The 20,472-nt window shown below is 39.6% G+C and overlaps 1 protein-coding gene across 1 annotated transcript; it reads left to right on the top strand.

The window, feature by feature from the left end:
- Positions 1-3,771: 3,771 nt before the first annotated feature.
- MMP12 (matrix metallopeptidase 12) lies at positions 3,772-16,688 on the top strand. Its single transcript, XM_029956877.1, has 10 exons — positions 3,772-3,922; positions 4,810-5,057; positions 5,616-5,764; positions 5,852-5,977; positions 8,779-8,940; positions 9,444-9,567; positions 13,712-13,845; positions 14,207-14,366; positions 15,107-15,210; positions 16,111-16,688. The coding sequence occupies exons 1-10, from the start codon at positions 3,818-3,820 to the stop codon at positions 16,209-16,211; spliced, it is 1,413 nt and encodes a 470-aa protein (XP_029812737.1). The 5' UTR covers positions 3,772-3,817; the 3' UTR covers positions 16,212-16,688.
- Positions 16,689-20,472: the final 3,784 nt, after the last annotated feature.

A 20,472-nucleotide genomic window follows, 5' to 3' on the forward strand; every position in this document is an offset into this window, starting at 1 on the left:
CTGGGTGTATGTGGATACTCTTGTGGGTGAAAACTGTTTTTTAGGTTAACTCTTCTATGTGGAAAAAGTTAGCGGGTCTAATCCAATCATGACATGACCAACATTCATGGACAAGAGGTAAAGGGAAAAGGCAAAGAATGAACATTTTGAGGTCCTGTCATGTGAAGAGAAATGCTTTTAATGGATTATGTCATTTATTCTTTACACAACCTTAATATTATCCCCACTTTCCCTTTGAAGGAAATGAAATGTGGAAAAGTTAGGTTAAGTGCACACAACTGGCTAAGGTGACTCTTCACATTGCACTTTTCAGGGGTGCTCTGAGCCAGTTTTGGGGGAGCTCTGGCCGCAAAGCCACCTCAGCAGTGGACACTGCCTGGGCCAGGGCAGGGGGGAGGGGCGCAGAGGTGACTCTCCAGAGAGAGACCAGGACTGCCACCTTCCTGGACATCAGGCTGTCTGCCTCCTCCTGGCCCCACAGCAGCAAAGGGGACAGCCTGGCTTCTCCTGAAAGGACTAAGGGCATCGCAGTGTCATCTGTAGTGTTTGTGGTAGTAAGATAACTGTGGGGAGACAGAAATCTGAAGAAAAGTCAGTGAGATGTGACAGAACCATGGCTGTTGTAACAAGAAGTCAGGACAGTCAGGAGACCTCCTTGATGCATCCTTAGGCAATTCACTTCCTTTCTCTGGACTCCCAGTTTTTCATCCATAAAAGGAGAGGATTAACTAGCTGAAATTTTCTCCCCGCTATTGGTGAAAGGGTCAGCTGAGGGATTTTTTTCTGTATTTGGGGAACATTTCTCCTCCCTGGCCCTCACCGAGGACCATGCTTCCATTTGCCTCTAGATCCTCAAGGACAACACCCCAAATAGTTGAAGGTGATTATATGGGGGGACATGCCTCTGAAAGTCCTGGGGTCTGGCTCAGGAAGGAAACAACGTAATAGGGAAGTTTGTGCTATCAAATCTGCTTTTCAATAAGGAAAGTCTTACCAGCAAGTTGTCTCTGTTATGAGGGTTTCTGACCTCGGCTACTTTCTGTACTTTCATAGATGCACTGTTCTTCACAGGGAACATTGCCCATGACCCCTTGATTCTAACTCCCCTCAGTATGTCCCCTGGAAGCCATGTCCCTGCTGGGACCCTCAGTTTTCAGTCTGGGCCTGGATCACAATCTTTTTGTAGCTCCTCCTCATGCAGGAGAGAGGTCTGGGCACATACTTGATTCCTCTTCTCATCCCTATACCAACCTCTTTTAAATGTCTGACCTAAGCTTGCAGCAAAGGAAGAAAGATAGTGAATCACTGAAACTGTAAGGTACGTCAGGCATTAGGCTTAAGTACTTTTCCCTATAATTTAAGGTAATCCTTGTAGCAACTCTGAAGGTAGCTGCTATTTTTATTCCAACTTCACAAACCAAGAGATTAAGTCTTAAAGAGATTAATGATTATGAAAGATCATAAAAGGAGCTAAGATACTCAAGCTTGTTGACTTGAGCCCAGAACCTAAGCTCAGACCCCTGCAACATTTAATGGTGGCCCAAATGGCCCTCATCCCTCAGACTTAACCTATTTGGGGCATTTGCTAAGCCAAGACCAGAGACCATGACAATTTGAGTATAGTTTTTTTAAATGTTTGTTTTTTTAATTTATTTTTATTATTTTTTTAATGTTTATTTATTTTTGAGAAAGAGAGACAGCATGTGAGCAGTGGATGAGCAGAGAGAGAGGGAGACACAGAATCTGAAGCAGACTCCAGGTTCTGAATTGTTAGCACAGAGCCCAATGTGGGGCTCGAACCCACAAACCATGAGATCATGACCTGCGCTGAAGTCGAAAGCTTAATGACCAAACCACCCAGGTGCCCCCATGTTTGTTTATTTTTGAGACAGAGAGAGAGATAGGGAGAGAGAGAATCCCAAGCAGACTTCACACTGTCAGCACAGAGCCCTGTGTGGGGTTCAAACCCACAACCATGAGATCATGACTTGAGCTGAAGTCAGACACTTAACCCACTGAACCATGAGGCACCCCAGTTTTTTTGTTTTTGTTTTTTTAAAGAAAGCTTCCAGTGAGGACAGTTTTCACTTCCTTTGTATCTGGGGCAGCTTATACCTTGTGTCTTACATCCTACACTTTCTAGACGTCCTGCTTAGGAATAAGATGGGTTCTCATGGACTTTCGGTGAGGTTTAGGGGCACACCTTCTGTGTGACAACCGTTCCCACAAAGACAGTTTACTACTGCTGTTCTCCAGGCTGTCTCCTTCAAGAAGATTCATCCATACCTATTTCTTGAGCACCTACTAACCTCAAGGTAGTTTTAGGTACCAGAAGTATAGTGGTGAGCAACACAGCCAGACCCGCCCTTGTGGAGCAACATTCTTTGGCCAGAGAGGCAGCCCTTCCCATGTTGTCTGGCAAATCCCATGTTCTCCTGCTTTCTAGCCAGACCATCATGCTCCTCCAATGATTCTTCACTTAAAAATTCAGCGTCTGACAGAACTGCCCTACAATACTTCTGCATGATCTCCCTCTCCACGGGTCCTACAGCCACACCTGGGTGCAACCTTCAGGCACATGATGCTCTCCTCTTGGGCCAAGAGAAAGGAAATGAATATTCGTGAACACCCATGCTATGCACTGGTCTTTATAAGGCATTGTCTTGTTTAATCATCACAAAAGCATAAGGAGGCAGAGATTATTAGCCTCATTTCAGATGAAACAGCTGAAGATGTTAGAGGTCAAGTCACAGAGCCAGAAAGGGCAGAGTTGGAGGTGTTATGGTGGGTGTAGGGCAGGCAGACCCCTTGTTTTCCTGGAGGTCAGCTTCAGGGAAGCACTGGGGACCCATCGGGAAGTGGGTCACAGCAATGACTGAACCCTAACCCACTATCTCGTGGCCCCTCCACCACCAGACTGTTCACACAGAATCAGGGGGCAGCCCCACAACTGACACTTCTACCCTTGTGGTTTATTCCTGGATTCTTAGGTGGTTTTCGTCTTCGAGCATTCTCTACTGACTGACAGGCAGATGCTGTGTGAACGGACAACCACGTCAAGGGAAAAGGGAGCTTAGTGGAGGGGGAGATAGATTCCAGAGGCAAACCTTCCCCCTCCCACAGTTACCCTGGGCTGCTGACTCCAGCTGATTAGGGAGGCACGTAGATCCATCTCTTGAATCTCTCTCCCTGGCTACCCAGCTGGGATTGGGCATCTGTGAGAAGGCGATCTAAGCCTACACAGTACATGGAACATACATCAAAGTGTCATGATATTATGGACTTCTCCTTGTTAAACAGGAAGTCTCTGTACATCACAGTTCTCTAGGGACCTAGACTCAGCTCGGACAGGATTCATCCAATTCGGAAACAAGGGCTTTATGCATCTAACTTTTTAAATTTTGTTTTTTAAAAAAGCTTATTTTGCCAATAATAAATATAAGGAAATTATTGTAGCAAAAATTCTGACACTGAGCTTTCTAAACATATGTTTCTAAGTTACTGTAACATTTTTGATGCTTAGTGGTTCTCATACAATGTCTTATTTCATGGGGCCTATTTAGTTTGAGGAAATATAGTCTGAGTTGCCTGAGTCATGAGTTCGGTGCTAGTTGACCCATTGTTGGTCCTAGAAAAATATCTGTGCTTGTGTTTGCGGGTTTCTGAGATAAATTGAGGGATGATATCAACTGTGAGTCACTCAGAGGATTTCATATTCACAGAACAGGGCCTAAGGGCTATATAAGTAGGGACATTTGAGGAACTTTGCACTGAGGAGGAACAGGGTAAGTTGGTGTGCACCATTCAGAAGTTGAGAATGAAGCTTCTTCTGTTGATGCTGGTCCTGCAGGCCACTGCTTCTGGAGCTGCTCCCCTGACTAACTCCACAGGCTCCGAGAAGAATGGCACGCTCTTCGCTGAGGTAAGTACTGACCCCTCAGTATTCACCCAGCCTTATTTTTGTCTTTAAGATTGACTGCATTGACCAGTTTTTCTCTTGAAACATACTAGTTGAAAACTGGTTTAGGACACTCTTTGCTTTGAATGCTGCATTTTTCTTTGCCAAAGATGAATGCAGGAAAAGCACTGGTTTTGAAAGAGTTTTGGAAAATTGGGGGATGACTTTGTTCCTTTTACTAAAAAGCTATGGCCAAGGAGTTTGAGTTAAAAATAACTGGAGTCCTAAATCTTGTCTGTGTTTCACAATGATCATTTAGTGTCACTTAATGATCTGAGATTTGAACAGTGGCTTGGTTATTTAACCCCTGCAGCCCATCATGGTCATTCCAGAGTACTTTTCACCTTTAGTCATCACAGTTATTTCTTCATGAGTTTTTTTTTTAATAGAATTTTTTTCCATTTGTTTCTTTCCCCTCATTATATGAGTTTGGATTCTCTCACCATTTTCTAAGACTTTGAGTTTGCATTAATTGTCCATTGTGTTGAGCTTTGGATTTTTAAGCAGGAAAATTTTACCCCACCTAAATAATCTACATATCCTGACAATGAAGGTTTTGCTATTTACTTGATGCTGTGATGGGCTAGATGCTGAAAATTATTTTAAAGAATAGGAACCAGTTCAAAGAGTTAGGGAGACATCAAGGTGTTTTCAGTGGGCTTCCAGCAATCCATATCGATAATAGTTTATGACTCACCTTGAAAGCACAGAAAATTAAATTTTTTTCTCATTATAATTACTCGTCTGATACCTGGCTCAGAAGCATCAGTGGACCATTGAGTCATGTATACAGAGGTGTATCAGAAACCTTTCCGTGTATTTGAATGTCTACCTAAATATATTTTTTCCAGGTGTACCTGAGCACCTTTTATGGTTTCACAGTGGATGAAATTCCGAAGACAAAAATGAAAGTCAGTGCAGACTTGATGAAGAATAAAATTCAGGAAATGCAGCAGTTCTTGGGGCTAAAAGTGACTGGGAGACTGGATGCCTCCACCCTGGACATGATGCACATGCCCCGATGTGGGGTGCCTGATGTTCATGAGTTCAGTACAATGTCGGGGAGGCCAGTGTGGAGGAAACGCTTTCTCACCTACAGGTAACATTGTGGCTAGTTTTCTACTTTCCCGTAGGTCTGACTTCCAAAAACCTGAACCATTCTGATATTTGAAAGTAGATCAGAAGCCTCTCGATTGTTAACACCATCCCTGTGTTAAAATTCATTCTTTCTGGAAGGGCGGATTGTTCACTCAAAGAGGGGCTGTTTGAGCCCAGAGCAGAGTAGAAAGGCTTCAAATAAAAGGAGAATGAAGCTAAATCTACAATAAATAAGAAACAGGAGAACATTTTATAGGAGAGTCAAAATGGATAAATGCCAAGGTCTGAGAGCAGGGACTAAAGCTATAGGCTTCTGTGAATATAAGTCCTTCACAAAGAAAACCCATAAATCATAAAGGAGAAGAAATCCAGCTGGATTGCTTTTCAGGAGGAAGTTGTCCAAGGATCCATGTTTCAGTTGTTAATGATATGGGTTTTTGTTATCCAAGTATTGATTTACAAGGTGATTCATTCTCCATGATGCAGACAGAAGTGAAGTATGACAATAAGAACTAACACATGGTTTCCATATATTTCTCTCTCTCTCTTTCTGGTAAAGAATCAATAATTACACTCCTGACATGAGGCCTGCAGATGTTGACTATGCCATCCAGAAAGCTTTTCAAGTATGGAGTGATGTGACCCCCCTGAAATTCAGGAAAATTCACTCAGGAGAGGCTGACATTATGATACAATTTGCATCTGGAGGTAAAGAACGTGGACTTATTTCATCTGTGTCATTGGCATGACCTATTATCTGTAGAGAAGGACTAATTGTCTTTACTCTTTAAAAAGCTCATGGAGACTTCAATCCCTTTGATGGCAGAGGGGGAGTGATAGCCCATGCTTTTGGACCTGGACCCGGTATTGGGGGAGACACACATTTTGACGAAGCTGAAATATGGACTCCAAACTACAGAGGTAGGCAAAAATAAAAGCTCATCCACAATGTGAACTCAGGAACCTGAAAAGCCATAGTTTGGAAAGATAAAAGCTGTTAGGTAGGCGATCACTTCTTGATGGCACAGTCAAGAAGTCAAGTGAATGTGGATGCTAAGCCAGGGCATGCTGCAGTCCTAGCGTGCGTAGTCATCTGTGCAAGCCATCATATGCTGACATTGTCTCAGGCTTAGAGTGACACAGAAGGATGAAGCCCTGTAATAGAAAATTAGAAATCCCTGTAGCAAAACTCAAGGTTAGATTGTCACATAGTCTCTTGAGGTCCTGGGATAGAAATTTCAGGGTGCCCACAGCTGACCCTTGAACAAAGCACAATACACAAATACCTTGTGTGTATTTACAGAGGAGGGTATAACTCACCCCCCATCTCGGGCAGTTGGGGGAGAGGAACAACTCGTCTCCCCTGTTTGAAGGAATCAGTATCCATTGGAAAATTCAAACCATCATCTCACAAGCTTTCCTCATCTTTCTGTGAGAAATTCTAGATCTGCAACTCAAGAGGGAAGGCAGTGGAGAGAAAGTCTTCATGAATGGGTTCCTCTCAGCACCCCCCTCTCTCTGGCCATACCACATGCATCAGATGGCAATGTTTTTACAGACTGAAAGGCTATTTGTTTTAGTCTGACACATGGCCCAAGGCTTATTAAATTCTTAATCAAGAAGAGGAGTCTTGCACTATCAAAAGACAAGTGATGTAGGTTTAGGTCCTTCTTGAGTGGCAAACCCTCGTTGAGGCATGTTACATTTGTCTAAATTGCATCCAAGGTTATTTTGGGTGTATAATCTTTTCACCAGATGTGGTAGACTTGGGTTGGTTAGCCTCACAGAATGTTTTAGAATGCTAAAGGACTCTAGAAAAATAAGTTAAGATCTTTACAGAGAGAAGAAACTGAGACCAGGAGAACGGTAGCTTATAGGAAAGCTCTTCTTTTAACCAAATGTGTACTTTCCACCTGTCCATGTTGCCTTATTTTTATGTGGCACAATTCTATGCTTTCATAAAGCTAAATTATTTATAAAAATTATAACTTAATGTGATCACTCACAGCCCATGTTTTGACACAGGAAATACAATGAACAATTCGCTTGGTAGTTACTCAGTTTCTATGACAGTGTTAGGTGATGGGGGTGTTGTTTGGATACAGAGACAAAAAGGACCCCCCCTGAAAGAGCACATGATTGGGTGGGAAACAGCTCAGACAGAAGCTAGGATTTTGAGATAAGGATCAGTGGTGGGCTTTTGTGCAAAACATTACAGGGATTGAGAATAGGATAAATTTAGGGTTAGGTCAAATTATAACAGGTTTTGTTGACTTTTCCCAGTTTCAAAATTCAGAGAATGACAGTCTTTGCTTCTTTCTCATTATTCGAGAGAAGTGAGTTATTTAGTGGCTGAGCCCGGTGTTAGAGGCTTCGGGGGTCTGTGTTCCTGAAGACCCCCCTCCCAGAGAAGTGTTGTCTCAGTGCTCACACCTGGGTACTGACCACATCCTGCAGCTAAGTGGTGTGTGACTCTGGGCAAGTCTGTTTTTCTGAGCTTCAGTTTTGCTGTAGAAAAAGAAAGACAAAATAAAGGTGTTGCAGTAGAATACAGATTAATAATAATAAGTAATAATAATAATAATAATAACAACAACAACAACAACAGTTGGGAGCTGTCCAAATCTTAAACTGAGAACTTCTAGAGTTCTCACCATTCTCTCTTACCTACAAAGGTGCATTTCTCTAAAACATACAGAAAAAATGAGCAGGTGAGACTGTAATTGGTGATGTAAATGTGTCTACATTGTAAGCATAGGCTTTGATTTCATTTTGAGTCATGTATAGTAAAAGAATGAGCTTTCGAGCAAAGAAATTTAGATTTGACTCTTGGTTCAAGCACTTAATGTGATTCATTAATCTTGCCGATACTGTGTCCTCATCTGTAAATAGACTGTATAGTGGCTTCCTTTCAAGTTTTGTAAGGAACAGACATAGTGTGATGCATTTGTTAAGGGCTCAGAGGAACTGGAACTTAATTTGGCCTCATATTTGGGTTTAATAAAGGATGGTTAGTAAAGACTGTTTCATATCCACTGAAGCCTGATCAAGTGTACATGCAGAATGGAGCAGAAATGTTGTAGATGCAATGAGCACCAGTAAACACAGCTACAAGACAAAAATTATTCTAGAAATGTTCATGACAGAATCTATGTCATGTGTGCTACTGCTGCTGTGATCCTCTTTGTCCCCAATGGGAAATTTGATAATGTGTGGATATATTTTTGGTTGTCAGAGTGCAGGGAGTTTGCTACTTGAATTTGAGTGGCAAACCCAGGGGCACGTGGGTGGCTCAGTCATTTAAGTATATGACTTTGGCTCAGGTCATGATCTTGCAGTTTGTGGGTTTGAGCCCTGCAAGGGGCTTTCTGCTGTCAACACAGAACCTGCTTCAGATATTCCTTCCCCCTCTCTCTGTCCCTCCCCTGCTCGATTTCTTGCTCTCTCCCTCTCTCAAAAATAAATAAATGTTTAAAAAAAATGAATTTTAAGTGGCAAACCCAGAGATTTCTAGACATCTGTGATACACAGCACAGCCTTAACAACAAAGAATTACCTGACCTATAATGTCAATAGTGCTGACATTGAAAAACCTTATAGAAGAAGGAAAGGAAATAAGTAAAAGGTTCCCAAATGTGTCCTCTTTCGTTGATTTCAATTGTGTCATTTTCCCTTGGAGACAAATATATTTCATTGCTCTTTTCTGGTTCATTTCCTCTTAGGCACAAACTTGTTCCTAGTTGCTGTTCATGAGCTTGGCCACTCCTTGGGTCTTGGCCATTCCAGTGATCCAAAAGCCATAATGTTCCCTACTTACAGTTACATTGATCCCAACACCTTTCGCCTCTCTGCTGATGACATACGTGGCATTCAGTCTCTCTATGGTGAGTTGAATTTCTTTACCATTTTGTCTTACACAGATACTCTTATGAAAAGTCTCATAATATCTGCATTTGAATAAAACTTGAATGTCAATCTTTTCTCTTGAGCCCCATGAAAACCCTGTGAAGCCCAGATATTATCTTCATTCTATGGAAAAGCACAGAGATCCAGTATGCTCATGCCAGTGACAGGGGCAGATTCTGAGTCTTCTAGCCTCAAGTTTGTTCTTTGTATCCAACACACCATTGTCTTTGAAGAAGGCAGATAGAGAAATAATCTGACTGGAACAGGAAAACGAGAGTGATCAGATGTTTCTCCTCCATAATGTTGCAACCACATGGGAGAAAGATCTTTATTGTACATTTCCTATGAATGTTAGAGGAAGCAAAAGTTGCTTTTTATGCATTTTTCATCCAGAAGAGTGAATGTTTGAAAAGAATGGTTCTTCCCTTTAGCAGCTAAAATGCAGATTTCCCCCTAATGTCTCTTGAAATGTATTTTTCAGGAGGTCCAGAAAAGCACCAATCCCCATCAAATCCTGACCGTACAGAATCACCCACCTGCGATCCCAATCTGAGTCTTGATGCTGTCACTACTGTGGGAAATAAAATCATTTTCTTTAAAGACAGGTAGAATCTTCTTCACATCTTTCCAATATGGAAGGGTCTGTCCTTGGATTTATATATATTTTTGTCAGTGAATGGTGGGAAATGGTGGAAGATGAAGTAGATGAAGATGAGGAGGGACTTGGACTCCATTCTGTAGGAAGTGGACCGCCTAAAAGGTTTTGAAGGGAAAAATGGTGTGATGATATCTGTGTTTAATGGTAAGCTTGGCAGGTTGAAAAAAAGGATTTGCAGTAAGAATCTTGGGTGAGGAAAGACAAGACAGGAAGAAGTGACACAAGACTGTTTTAAGCACAGATAAATATGATTAAGTCTGGGACTAAGGGTATGACTGTACCGATTTAAAAGTCTTGATTCTTGATTATAGAGAAAGGAATTCCAGGATAACTTAATGGTTTCTGAGTACTTGGTAGGTGGGACAGATAGTCTCCATTTTTTAAATTGAAGAGTAATTTACATACTGTAAATGTATTCATTTCAGGTGTACAACACAGTAATTTGATATTTATGTATATTACCAAAGGTCACTAGAATAAGTCTAGTTATCATCTGCCACCATTTAAACTTCTTAAAACATTATTGACTATATTCCTTATGCTGTGCATTACATGTCTGTGTCTTACTTGTTTCATAACTGAAGTGTGTATCTCTTACTCCTCTCTACCTATTTTGTGTACCCCTGATTGACTCCTCTCTGGCAACCATCGCTTTGTATCTATGAGTCTGCTTCTGTTTTGTTTTATTTGTTCATTTGTTTTTGTTGGTTTTTTTTAGACTCCACATCTAAGTGAAACCATAGGATGTTTCTTTCTCTGCCTGACTTATCTCACTTAGCGTAATATGCTCTAGGGCCACCCATGTTGTCCCTAATGGCAAGATTTCATTTTTTTTCATGACTAATATTCCATTGCATATACACCACATCTTCTTTATCCATTCATCTGTCATTGGACATTTAAGTTGCTTCTATACCTTGGCTATTGTGAATAATGCTGCAATGAACATAAGGGTACATATGTCTTTTCTAATTAGTGTTTTGTGAGCTTTGGATGAATATTTAGAGGTGGAATTGCTGGATTATATGGAATTTCTACAATTAACCCTGTGAAGAGGCTCCACACTATTTTCCAGAGCAGCTTCACCGGTTTGCATTCCCACCAACAGTGCTTGAGGGTTTCCTCTTCTCCCCACCTTCACCACCACCTGTTATTTCTTGTCTTTTTGATAATAGCCATTCTGACAGGAGTAAGGTGATAGTTTGCTGTGGTTTCATATGCATTTCCTGATAGTGGTGTTGAACATCTTTTCATGTATCTGTTGGCTGTCTGTAGGTCTTCTCTGGAGAAATATCTATGCTGGTCCTCTTTTTTTTTTAATCAGATTGTTTGATTTTTAAAAAAAATATCAAGTTGTATGAGTTCTTTATATATTTTGGATGTTAACCTTTTATTGGATATATCTCTTGCAAAAATCTCCCGTTAAATAGTTTGCCTTTTCATTTTGTTGATGGCTTCCTTCACTGTACAAGAGCTTTTTACTTCAGTGGAGTCCCACTTGCTTCTTTCTGCTTTTGTTGTTCTCGTCTGAGGGGACAGATTAAAAAAAAGGAAATCTCTAAAGCCAACGTCAAAGAGCTCACTGCCTATGCTTTCTTCTAGGTTCTTTCAGGTTCTACAGTTAAGTCTTTAATCCCTTTTGAGTTTATTTCTATATGTGGTTTTATTGAAAGTGGTTTTATTGTTTTGCATCTAGCTATCCAGTTTTACCAACACCATTTGTTGACGAGACTGTCCTTTCCCTGTTGTATGTTCTTAGCTCCTTTGTCATAAATAATTGATCATATAAGTGTGGGTTTATTTCTGGGCTCTGTATTCTGTTTATTGATCTCTGTGACTGTAGTTGTCCTAATATATGCTGTTTTGATTAATTTTGCTGTGTAGTTTAGAAATCTGGGGCATCTTCCCTCTAGCTTTGTTCTTTCTCAAATTTGCTTTGGCTATTTGGGATCTTTTGTGGTTCTATAGAGATTTTTAAGATTCTTTGTTCTAGTTCTGTGAAAAATGATGTTACCATTTTGATTGGGATTGCACTGAATCTGTACATTGCTTTGGATAGTATGGATATTTTAACAATATTTCTTCTTGCACTCCATGAGCATAGAATAGATTTCCACTTATTTGTGTCATCACCAGTTCTTTCATTAGTGTCTTATAGTTTGCAGAGTACAGGTCTTTCACTTCCTTGGCAAAATTTATTCCCTAGTACTTTATTCTTTGTGATATAATTATAAATGGGAATGTACTATTAATTTCTTCTGATAGTTTGTTATTAATGTACAGAAACACAATAGATATCTGTATATTGATTTGATATCCTGAACCTCTACTAGGTTCACTTATTAGTTCTACTAGGTTTTGGGTGGTATCTGTCGGGTTTTCTATTTACATAATCATGTCATCTGCAAATAATGAGTTTTACCTCTGCCTTTCCAATTTGAATGCCCCCCCCTTTTTTTTTCTTGCCTAATTTCTGTGACTAAGACTTCCAATAAGAGTGAACTTCCTTGTCTTGTTCCTGATGGTAAAGAAAAAGCTTTCCATTTTCACAATTTAGTATAATGTTAGCTATGGGTTTGCCATGCATGGACTTTCTTATGTTGAGGTATATTCCCTCTATAACCATTTTGTTGAGTTTTTATCACGAATTAATGTTAAATTTTGTCTATTTTTCTGCAGCTATTGAAATGATCATATGATTTTTATCCTTCATTTTGTTAATGTGATGTATTGCAATGATTTATGAATATTGAACCATACTTGCATCCCTGGAACAAATCTCATTTGATGATGGTGTGTGATCCTTTTGATGTATTGTTGAATTTGGTTTGCTAATATTTTGTTCAGAATTTTTACATCTATATTCATTGTGAATATTGGCCTGTAATTTTTTTTTTGTAGTGTCTTTGTCTGATTTTGATATCAGAATAATGCTGGACCCGTAGAATGAGTTTTGGAGCATTCTTTCCCTTCCTTTTTTTTGGGGGGGGGAAATAATTTGAGAAGGGTAGGTAGTAAGTCTTCTTTAATTGTTTGGCAGGATTCACCTGTGAAACTGCCTGATACTGGATTTTTGTTTGTTGAGAGCTTTTTATTACTCAATTTCATTTCTAGTGATGAGCCTGTTGAAATTTTCTATATCTTTATGATTTAGTCTTAGAAGATTGTGTGTGTCAGACAAATTATATCCATTTCTTTTGGTTGTCCAATTTGTTCTCATATAATTGTTAATAGTAGTCTTTTGTGATCATTTGTATTTTTGTGGAATCCATTGTAACTTCTCTTTCATTTCTGAATTTAGTTGTGTGAGCCTTTTTTTTTTTTTTTGATGAGTCTGGATAGAGGCTTATCAATTTTGTTTATCTTTTGAAAGATGAAGCTCTTAGTTTCGTTGATCTTGTAAATTTTTTTAGCCTTTATTTCATGTATTTCCACTCTGATCTTTATTATTTCTTTCCTTTAACTAATTTGGGGCTCTGTTTGTTGTTTTTCTAGTTCTTTCAGGTATAAAGTTAGATTGCTTATTTGAGATTTCTCCTGTTTTGTTTTTTTTTTGAGATAGGCCTGTGTTGCTGCAAACTTCGCTCTTAGAACTATTTTCTGTTTTCATTTTTATTTGTCTCAATGCAATTTTGTATTTCTTTCCTGATCTCCTCATTTCTTCATTGCTTGTTTAGTAGCATCTTATTCAGTCTCCACATATTTGTGTTTGTTTTTTTTCCAGTTTTCTTCTTGTAAATGTTTCCAGTTTCATTATTCTACATTTTTGAAATCCCAAACTGAGACATTTAGGATAAATAACTTCTTTTACATTACAAAACTGGTGGAAGAATTGTGCATGCAGACTAAAACTAAATCCCTTTATTTTAAGTATCAAAGTTTCCATATGGTGGTTCGCCTATTAAGATCATTGTTATTATGAAACACTTGATTAAGGTCCTTTCCTTGTGCTTCTAGAGAGATATTTCATGGAACAGAATGTGAGGATATTGAAAGACAACATTGTCATTTTATAGGTCCGTCCCAGTGAACATTTCATGGTTCTTGAATCTACTGTGATTTTTAAACATGTTTTAAATGTTTTTCATCAGATTCTTTGGGTGGAAGAATCCTGAGAGTCCAAAGAGCAATACTAGTTTAATTTCTTCTTTGTGGCCAAACTTACCATCTGGCATTCAAGCTGCTTATGAAATTGGAGACAGAAATCAAGTTTTTCTTTTTAAAGGTAACTCTCATGTTTAGTTTGCTATTGAGTATACTTCAAGGAAGAGAATAAATGAAGGAAATTCTACTAATTTTTATAAATATAGAAAAAAGTACTCTAGATTTAATTAATGGCGAGTCTGAATGATGAGCTAAAAATAGCTTAAATACCTAAGTAATGTGTAAAAATTGCAGGAAACGTTTGTCAAATATAGATCATAATACTTGTGAAAAGTATACAGAACCATTGGAGATAAATCATGTTCAAGAACAAAGCGTAATATGTTTTGGAACTATGGGTAAAGAATAACATTGTAGTGAGTCAAGGTTTCTGTTACTCTTTTTGTATGATTACAATGTATCCTTTTTCTTTAATTTCACAGATGATAAGTACTGGCTAATTAACAATTTAAGACCCCAGCGACTCTATCCCAAGAATATACATTCTTTGGGCTTTCCTGAGTTTGTGAAAAAAATTGATGCAGCTGTTTTTAATCCACTTTTCTATAAGACCTACTTCTTTGTAGATAATCAATATTGGAGGTGAGATTTAATGATTGTTTATTTGACTCCTAAAATTTGTGAAATTGGCAGGGAGTTGGGTTTTCCAATAAGTAATTTTTCTATTTAAATTCTTAAGGATACGTGACCTTCCTAGGAAAGAGATCAAGAGAACATAGGTCTGGAATAGTTATTGTCATCCTAAGTCACTTCTCTGAACTTTTGGATTCTGATTTGTAAAATGGCACATAATGTGTTTTTTTAAAAGGAATGCTTTAAATAAAATGTTGCATTATTAATCATAGTGGAAACCCGATGGTATAGTGGGAAAATAGTGGTATAAATGTATGAGACCCAGTATTTACACAGCCTCTTTAGAGAGTATACATATTTTCAGATTCCTTTTCATAACCTTGGACCCAAGAAGACAAAATGAGGAAACCATCTTCTGAGTGACAGCAAACCCTGCCACGTCTTCACTAACAGGAAATTAGACAGTCTGGCTCTATGCAGCAGGACCAGGCACTGTGGAAGCATTGTGCAGGAGCGAGGGGAGTTCTCGACCAGAAATGGGGAATCCTAGGGTCCGAGTCCTGGAGGGACTTGGGATAAATCAGCGAACTGCTTTGGTCCTTGATCCTCTTATCAGTGTAGTTTAAACCTTTTCAGAAAAAGTCTTTCAAGAGAGAATAGGTGGGTTTGTGGTTCATGTCATATTTTACCAAGGTCTACATCATGAAATCCATTTTCTGATGGAGGTCCTACTCATTTTTTTTGCTCAGGTACAATGAGAGGAAACAATTCATGGACCCCGGTTATCCCAAACTGATAACCAAAAGCTTTCCAGGAATTGGGCCTAAAATTGATGGAGTCTACTATAAGAACAGTAAGTATATTAGGAAGCCATGGAGATACTGGGAATCCCTTCAAAACACTGAAGATTATAAAGGCTCCAAGTTCAGAGAATGGGGAATCAAATCAGAAGAGAATAGAGCCTTGCATTTCTTCATAGGGCCACAGATGGAAAATTCCTCGTTTGCTTGGTTTAGAGTAGGTAAGCGTGAAGAATGAGCTAGAACAGATAGTTTACTTCTCGGGTGGTCTAGCAGGTGGGAACGTGTGGTTGTTGCTCCCTCTGTATGTCAGAGTCTCTGGAATTTCTGTTCCCATCAAGCTGCACAGTGTATGCAAATGAGCACAGGGCAAGGCTCAGGCAAGCTGGACTCACATACTCATTTGTGCCTAGTGTTTCTTACCTTCCTGGCAGCTCCTTCCACCCTTTGTGGGCTTGCATGGACCAGGGCTAAGGGGGGATAAGAAAAACCTGAGTTTGTTTGAGTTTGTGTTGAGGAATATCTTCAGGCAAGGCCAGCCTAGGTAAATTGTTGGCTGGGCTAAGGCCTTTGGTTTCTATGCCAATGCCCCTGTCCTTCTTCCTTCTCCATCAGGGCCTCTGTGTGCCCTACATGGGCCCAGTTTCTTCCCTCTCACTCTGAGTCCTCCACCTGGAGTGTGACTTTTCAAACACTCACATATTAATAGGCAGTTTTTAGGACCAAGCAATCTTCTCAATAAAATTACTGAAGGTATTTAATGGTGAAATGATGATAAACAGATATCCAGGGGCAGGTACTCAGTGCAGAGGCCCAACATTTATATTCTCAAATGTCTAATATAAATAATCTATAAAATCTTGTCTAATGTAGGTACTCTATAAAAACACAGATCGGTGTTACCCAGAAATGCAAGTGAGGATTTAAGCTATTCAATTTGTTTTCATTTTCAGGACACTACTATTTCTTCCAAGGATCTGATGTTGTTGAATATGACGCCCTATCCCATCGTGTCACCAAAAGGCTGAAGCACAATATCAAGTTAGGTTGTTAGGAATGGTGTAATTAGTGATGTTTGTCGATTCACTTAAGTAAGACTTTATTGCCTACTTTCGCTGTGGCCAGCGTACCATTACATGGAGATGCATTTCATAAAATAAGGTGAAGTCGATTGGCCAGAGATAAATTATCATACAAGTAAATGATCGTACAAATTACACAAGATTTTTCAATTTTGGAAACCCTCATTGTCAATTTTTACTTGATTCAACGATTAAGCTTGAACATAGACACCTTCAGAAAGGAGCAATAGAATATCTTGGTCCCTGAACTTCCCAGAACTGAGACATTATCATTATTTCTTTTCCTTAACTCATATTAAGAAATGATTTTTTTCTGTGACCATTAATTGTTTCAACAAGCATATTATTGTAATTCTTTTGGAGTCAAAACACAATATACCAGAAAATGACAATTAATCTAACAGATAAGTAAATTATATAATTATGGTGTTAATGTTATTTTATTCTGTTGTCAGTGTTGATTTTTCTAAATTTTATATGAAGTATATATATATATATATTTTTTTCTTCTCAAATAAAAACTTTGAAAGAAAGCATTTGGTTTCTGGGAATTTTTTCCTGAAGAAGTGTGTATTTTGAAAATAGTTCTGGACCTACTCCTAAATAAAAAGAGCCTCTACCTGACTGTAGCAAGGTGTGAATGGGAATACAGCAAATGGGAGAGGTTGTATTTGCCCTTGGCCACTTGTCTAAGGCCACCTAAATCCCTGGTCTCAAGGCAAGAAAGCATTCTCCGGAGTGCATATGACCCCAAGGAGCATGCCCGGGGTATGACCATGCTCCTGGAGAGAAAAGATGTCATGGGAACTTCCTGGTCTCATAGAATTCGCATTGCGGCTCGAGTCTCACAATGTGGGGCTTATAATTGCTATGTGACCTTGACAAGGCATTAAATCTAAGCTCCCCTAAATTTAGTAAAAAGTATTAGGAAGGATTACTTTCTTTTAGAGTTTTTCTCGCTTGAGCAAAGAAGATCCATGATGAGCACTTCACGCCGGCACCTCGGGCTACCTTGTCAATTTTGTTCACTGCCTTGACACACATTTTCCCTAGTTTCTGGTTTGCAGGTACACATGTTAAAGCTCCAGTTTATATGATACGGGTTTGTGGACTGCTTGTGGCTTTCAATTTATTTGAGACCATTGCTGCTGATGCCCTCAAGATGCAAGCTAGTCTACCCCCTCTGAGCTCAGATGACCCATTTTGATTAGTGGAATGAACTGAAGTCAGAAAATAGGAGCAGAAAGATTCTAGATGGATGAAGTTCTCTGTCCTTCATAGTTTAGGTCCATTCTCTAGTAGGTTCTTTTTCAGTATAATGATCCTAGCATTGTCTTCGCAAGGCATAGGGTCAAGTCATTCTGAGAAGAAATGTTATTTCCCCACAGCAAACTACATGCTGGACATCCTTCAAAAGAAGAAACTTCCCCACAGGATTAACATCAAAAGAAAACAGTGGTATCTGGGCTGAATTGTCTTTGGCCTTAGTCATTCAGGGGCAGCTGTTTCTCTTAACTGATGAGTGGGCTGGAATAAAAGCCAAGAGTATGCCCTTCCCGGTCTCAGAGGCACTCGTGAGAAATGCCTCCACAGATTTATAGGTGAACCCTTCCTCCCTCTGCCTCCTTTTGCGCTGTACCTTTAAATTTTGTTTAACAAATCCTTATAATGGGACCATGTGCCAGGCACTTCTCTTAGTGATGCGCATGCGCGCACACACACACACACACACACACACACACACACACACATACACTCACACACACACTGGTTTCATTACAAGCTTGAGGCAAATACTATCTTTCTCTTTTTTCAGGTGAGAAAACTAAGGCACTGAGAGGTAAACTCACTCACCCAAGGCTACACAGCCTTGGAGCTGAAATTCAAAGCCAGTCAGTTTGACTCTAGAATCTCTGTTAGAAACCACCACAAAATCCTGCCTTTCAAAATCATTAAGTGGAAAAAAACAAAGTAAACACTCTACCACTTTGTACTTTCACTTGACCTGTCAGTTAAAAGATCGTAAGGATTATTGGTGTGTCCAGTCCAGGGAATATAATTTTGCCTTGGAAAATGTAGTAGTGTTATCTTGCTAATTTCAGGGAGAAAATATCCACAACTTGGATATTACAAGTGTCTTATTAATGATGGAGTGCTGCACATGCTCTAGTGGGTCCTCTGGAGAACAGCTGATTTTATGAGGGTAAGCACCATTCACTTTGCACCAATCAGGCTGTTCCATAAATCTGTAAGGACAGAAATAGTATAAAAATGGCAATCATGCAAACTGTTCCTTTCTGTAGCAATGCAAATAAATGTTACCTATTAGAAATTTAATTGAGGGGCTACTGGGTAGCTCAGTATGTTGAGCTTCTGACTTAATTTCGGCTCAGATCATGATCCCAGAGCTGTTGGATCGAGCCCCAGGTCAGAAATTCTCCCTTCCCCAGCTTCTCTCCTTCTGCCCCTTCCCTAATCGTGCTCCCTTTCTTTCTCTAAAATGAAAAAATAAATATAATTAATTTATGTCTGGTAGAAGACACAACTGGAAACATTACATTTTTTGCCTATAAGATAAATTCATTTTAGGGCCATCTGGGGGGCTCAGTCAGTTAAGTGTCTGATTCTTGATTTCGGCTCAAGTCATGATCTCACGGTTAGTGGATTTGAGCCCTGTGTCAGACTCTGTGCTGACAGCATGGACCCTGCTTGGGATTCTTTCTCTCCCTCTCTCTGCTTCTACCCTGCTCACTCACGCTCTCTCTCTCTCTCTCTCTCTCTCTCTCTCTCAAAAATAAATTAACTTTAAAAAAAGAAATTTTATTTTAGCATTTCTTATTGCATATGTATTTTTCAGATCTTTCTCTAACCCAATTCCCTCATTAGTTAGTGAGATGGAGAATATCTCTAACATGTTCATCTTATATTTACACAAAGGACACTTTTAACTTTTTTGAAAATTATACTTTAGCACCAATTAGCCAACGGGGAAGAGCAGAGGCTGACCACCACTGGGGCCACCAGGTAAAGAAGACACCACATGCCAGTAAAGCAAATCCTCAACCTGAACAGAATTAGAATCTGGTCTTCCCAATCCTGTCTGTCTCCTACCCTCTAATGTAGCAAAGGACACTACCCCTGCACAAGAGGAAGGAAAAAGTGTGCCACTTCTGGGTGGCCTGCAGTTTGCCGGTTCCCTTTGTTTGCCTCTGTTCATTCACTGAAGAATATTTATCATCCGCTGGATTCTCAACCCTGTGATGAGTATGAGGGACCCAAAGTGGACTAGGAGAGTCCCTGCCTTCAAAGGCACAAAATACAGTAAAAACATAAAAAAGACAGACATGCAAAAACAAATCACCATGTAATCTAGTGGGTAGAGTGACTGAAGGAAACACAAGATGGAAGAGTCGGTCAGTCTCTGCCAGGAAGTCACGGACACAGAATGCCTACTGTGGAAAACAGTATTTCAGATGTGCTTTTAAATATGAGAGAACATTGTCAGGCAGCAGCGTTAAACTGAGGGGACTGAAAGCAGCAACAGAAGCCTCTTCAAGGGCCCCTGACACACAAAGAGTAGCTTTTATGAAACTGGAGCATAAAATATTAAGGATCTGGTTTAAGAAATTATCGTGAATACGGAGTAGACAAGGAAAAGCAGGGTGTGGAGGAAGTAGTGATGTGGTTGATGGAATGGAGATATTGGATCTGTTGAGTCTGGGAGCCTTAGGACATTCAGGTGACAATGTTTAATAGATAATGGTGTGGGATCCAGGCCCACTAAAAAGGTCTGGGCCAGAAATAAAAATACTGTATTCTACAGTGCATTGGTGCAAGGTAACAACTTAGTAGTTAATGGAACATCCCCACTAGAGCATAGGTAATAGTCTTTATAGCATGTATCAACCCTCTGAGTGATGTTCTAGCATGATTATTAGAATACCAAAGTATTCTAAGAAGATTTTATATACCAAAGAAAGAGGATTGTGCTCACTTAGGCAAGAAAACTTCCAGCTCACAGGGATTAAAATCCAAGGCTTTGTCTTTCTGTCATGAATATGACTTCCAAAAACACTTTTGTTTCTGGCCATATTGGACTAACTTTTTTACTTAAGAATATTGGTTATTGCTTCTATTAGGAAGCAAGAGGATTTTTCTTGGGTCTCTTTCTAGGAATTGTGGCAGGAGCTTTCAGATGCAGAATCTCTACCTTGCAAATCACTCAAGATTTAG

The sequence above is a fragment of the Suricata suricatta genome, chromosome 11 (genome assembly GCF_006229205.1).
Source record: "Suricata suricatta isolate VVHF042 chromosome 11, meerkat_22Aug2017_6uvM2_HiC, whole genome shotgun sequence".
NCBI classification, from domain to species: domain Eukaryota; kingdom Metazoa; phylum Chordata; class Mammalia; order Carnivora; family Herpestidae; genus Suricata; species Suricata suricatta.

Coding starts and splice junctions, on each gene's coding strand:
- MMP12 (XM_029956877.1), top strand. CDS start 3,818: ATGAAGCTTCTTCTGTTGATGCTGGTCCTGCAGGCCACTGCTTCTGGA. Junction 5,058..5,615: donor AAACGCTTTCTCACCTACAG/GTAACATTGTGG, acceptor TTTCTGGTAAAG/AATCAATAATTACACTCCTG. Junction 5,765..5,851: donor GATACAATTTGCATCTGGAG/GTAAAGAACGTG, acceptor CTCTTTAAAAAG/CTCATGGAGACTTCAATCCC.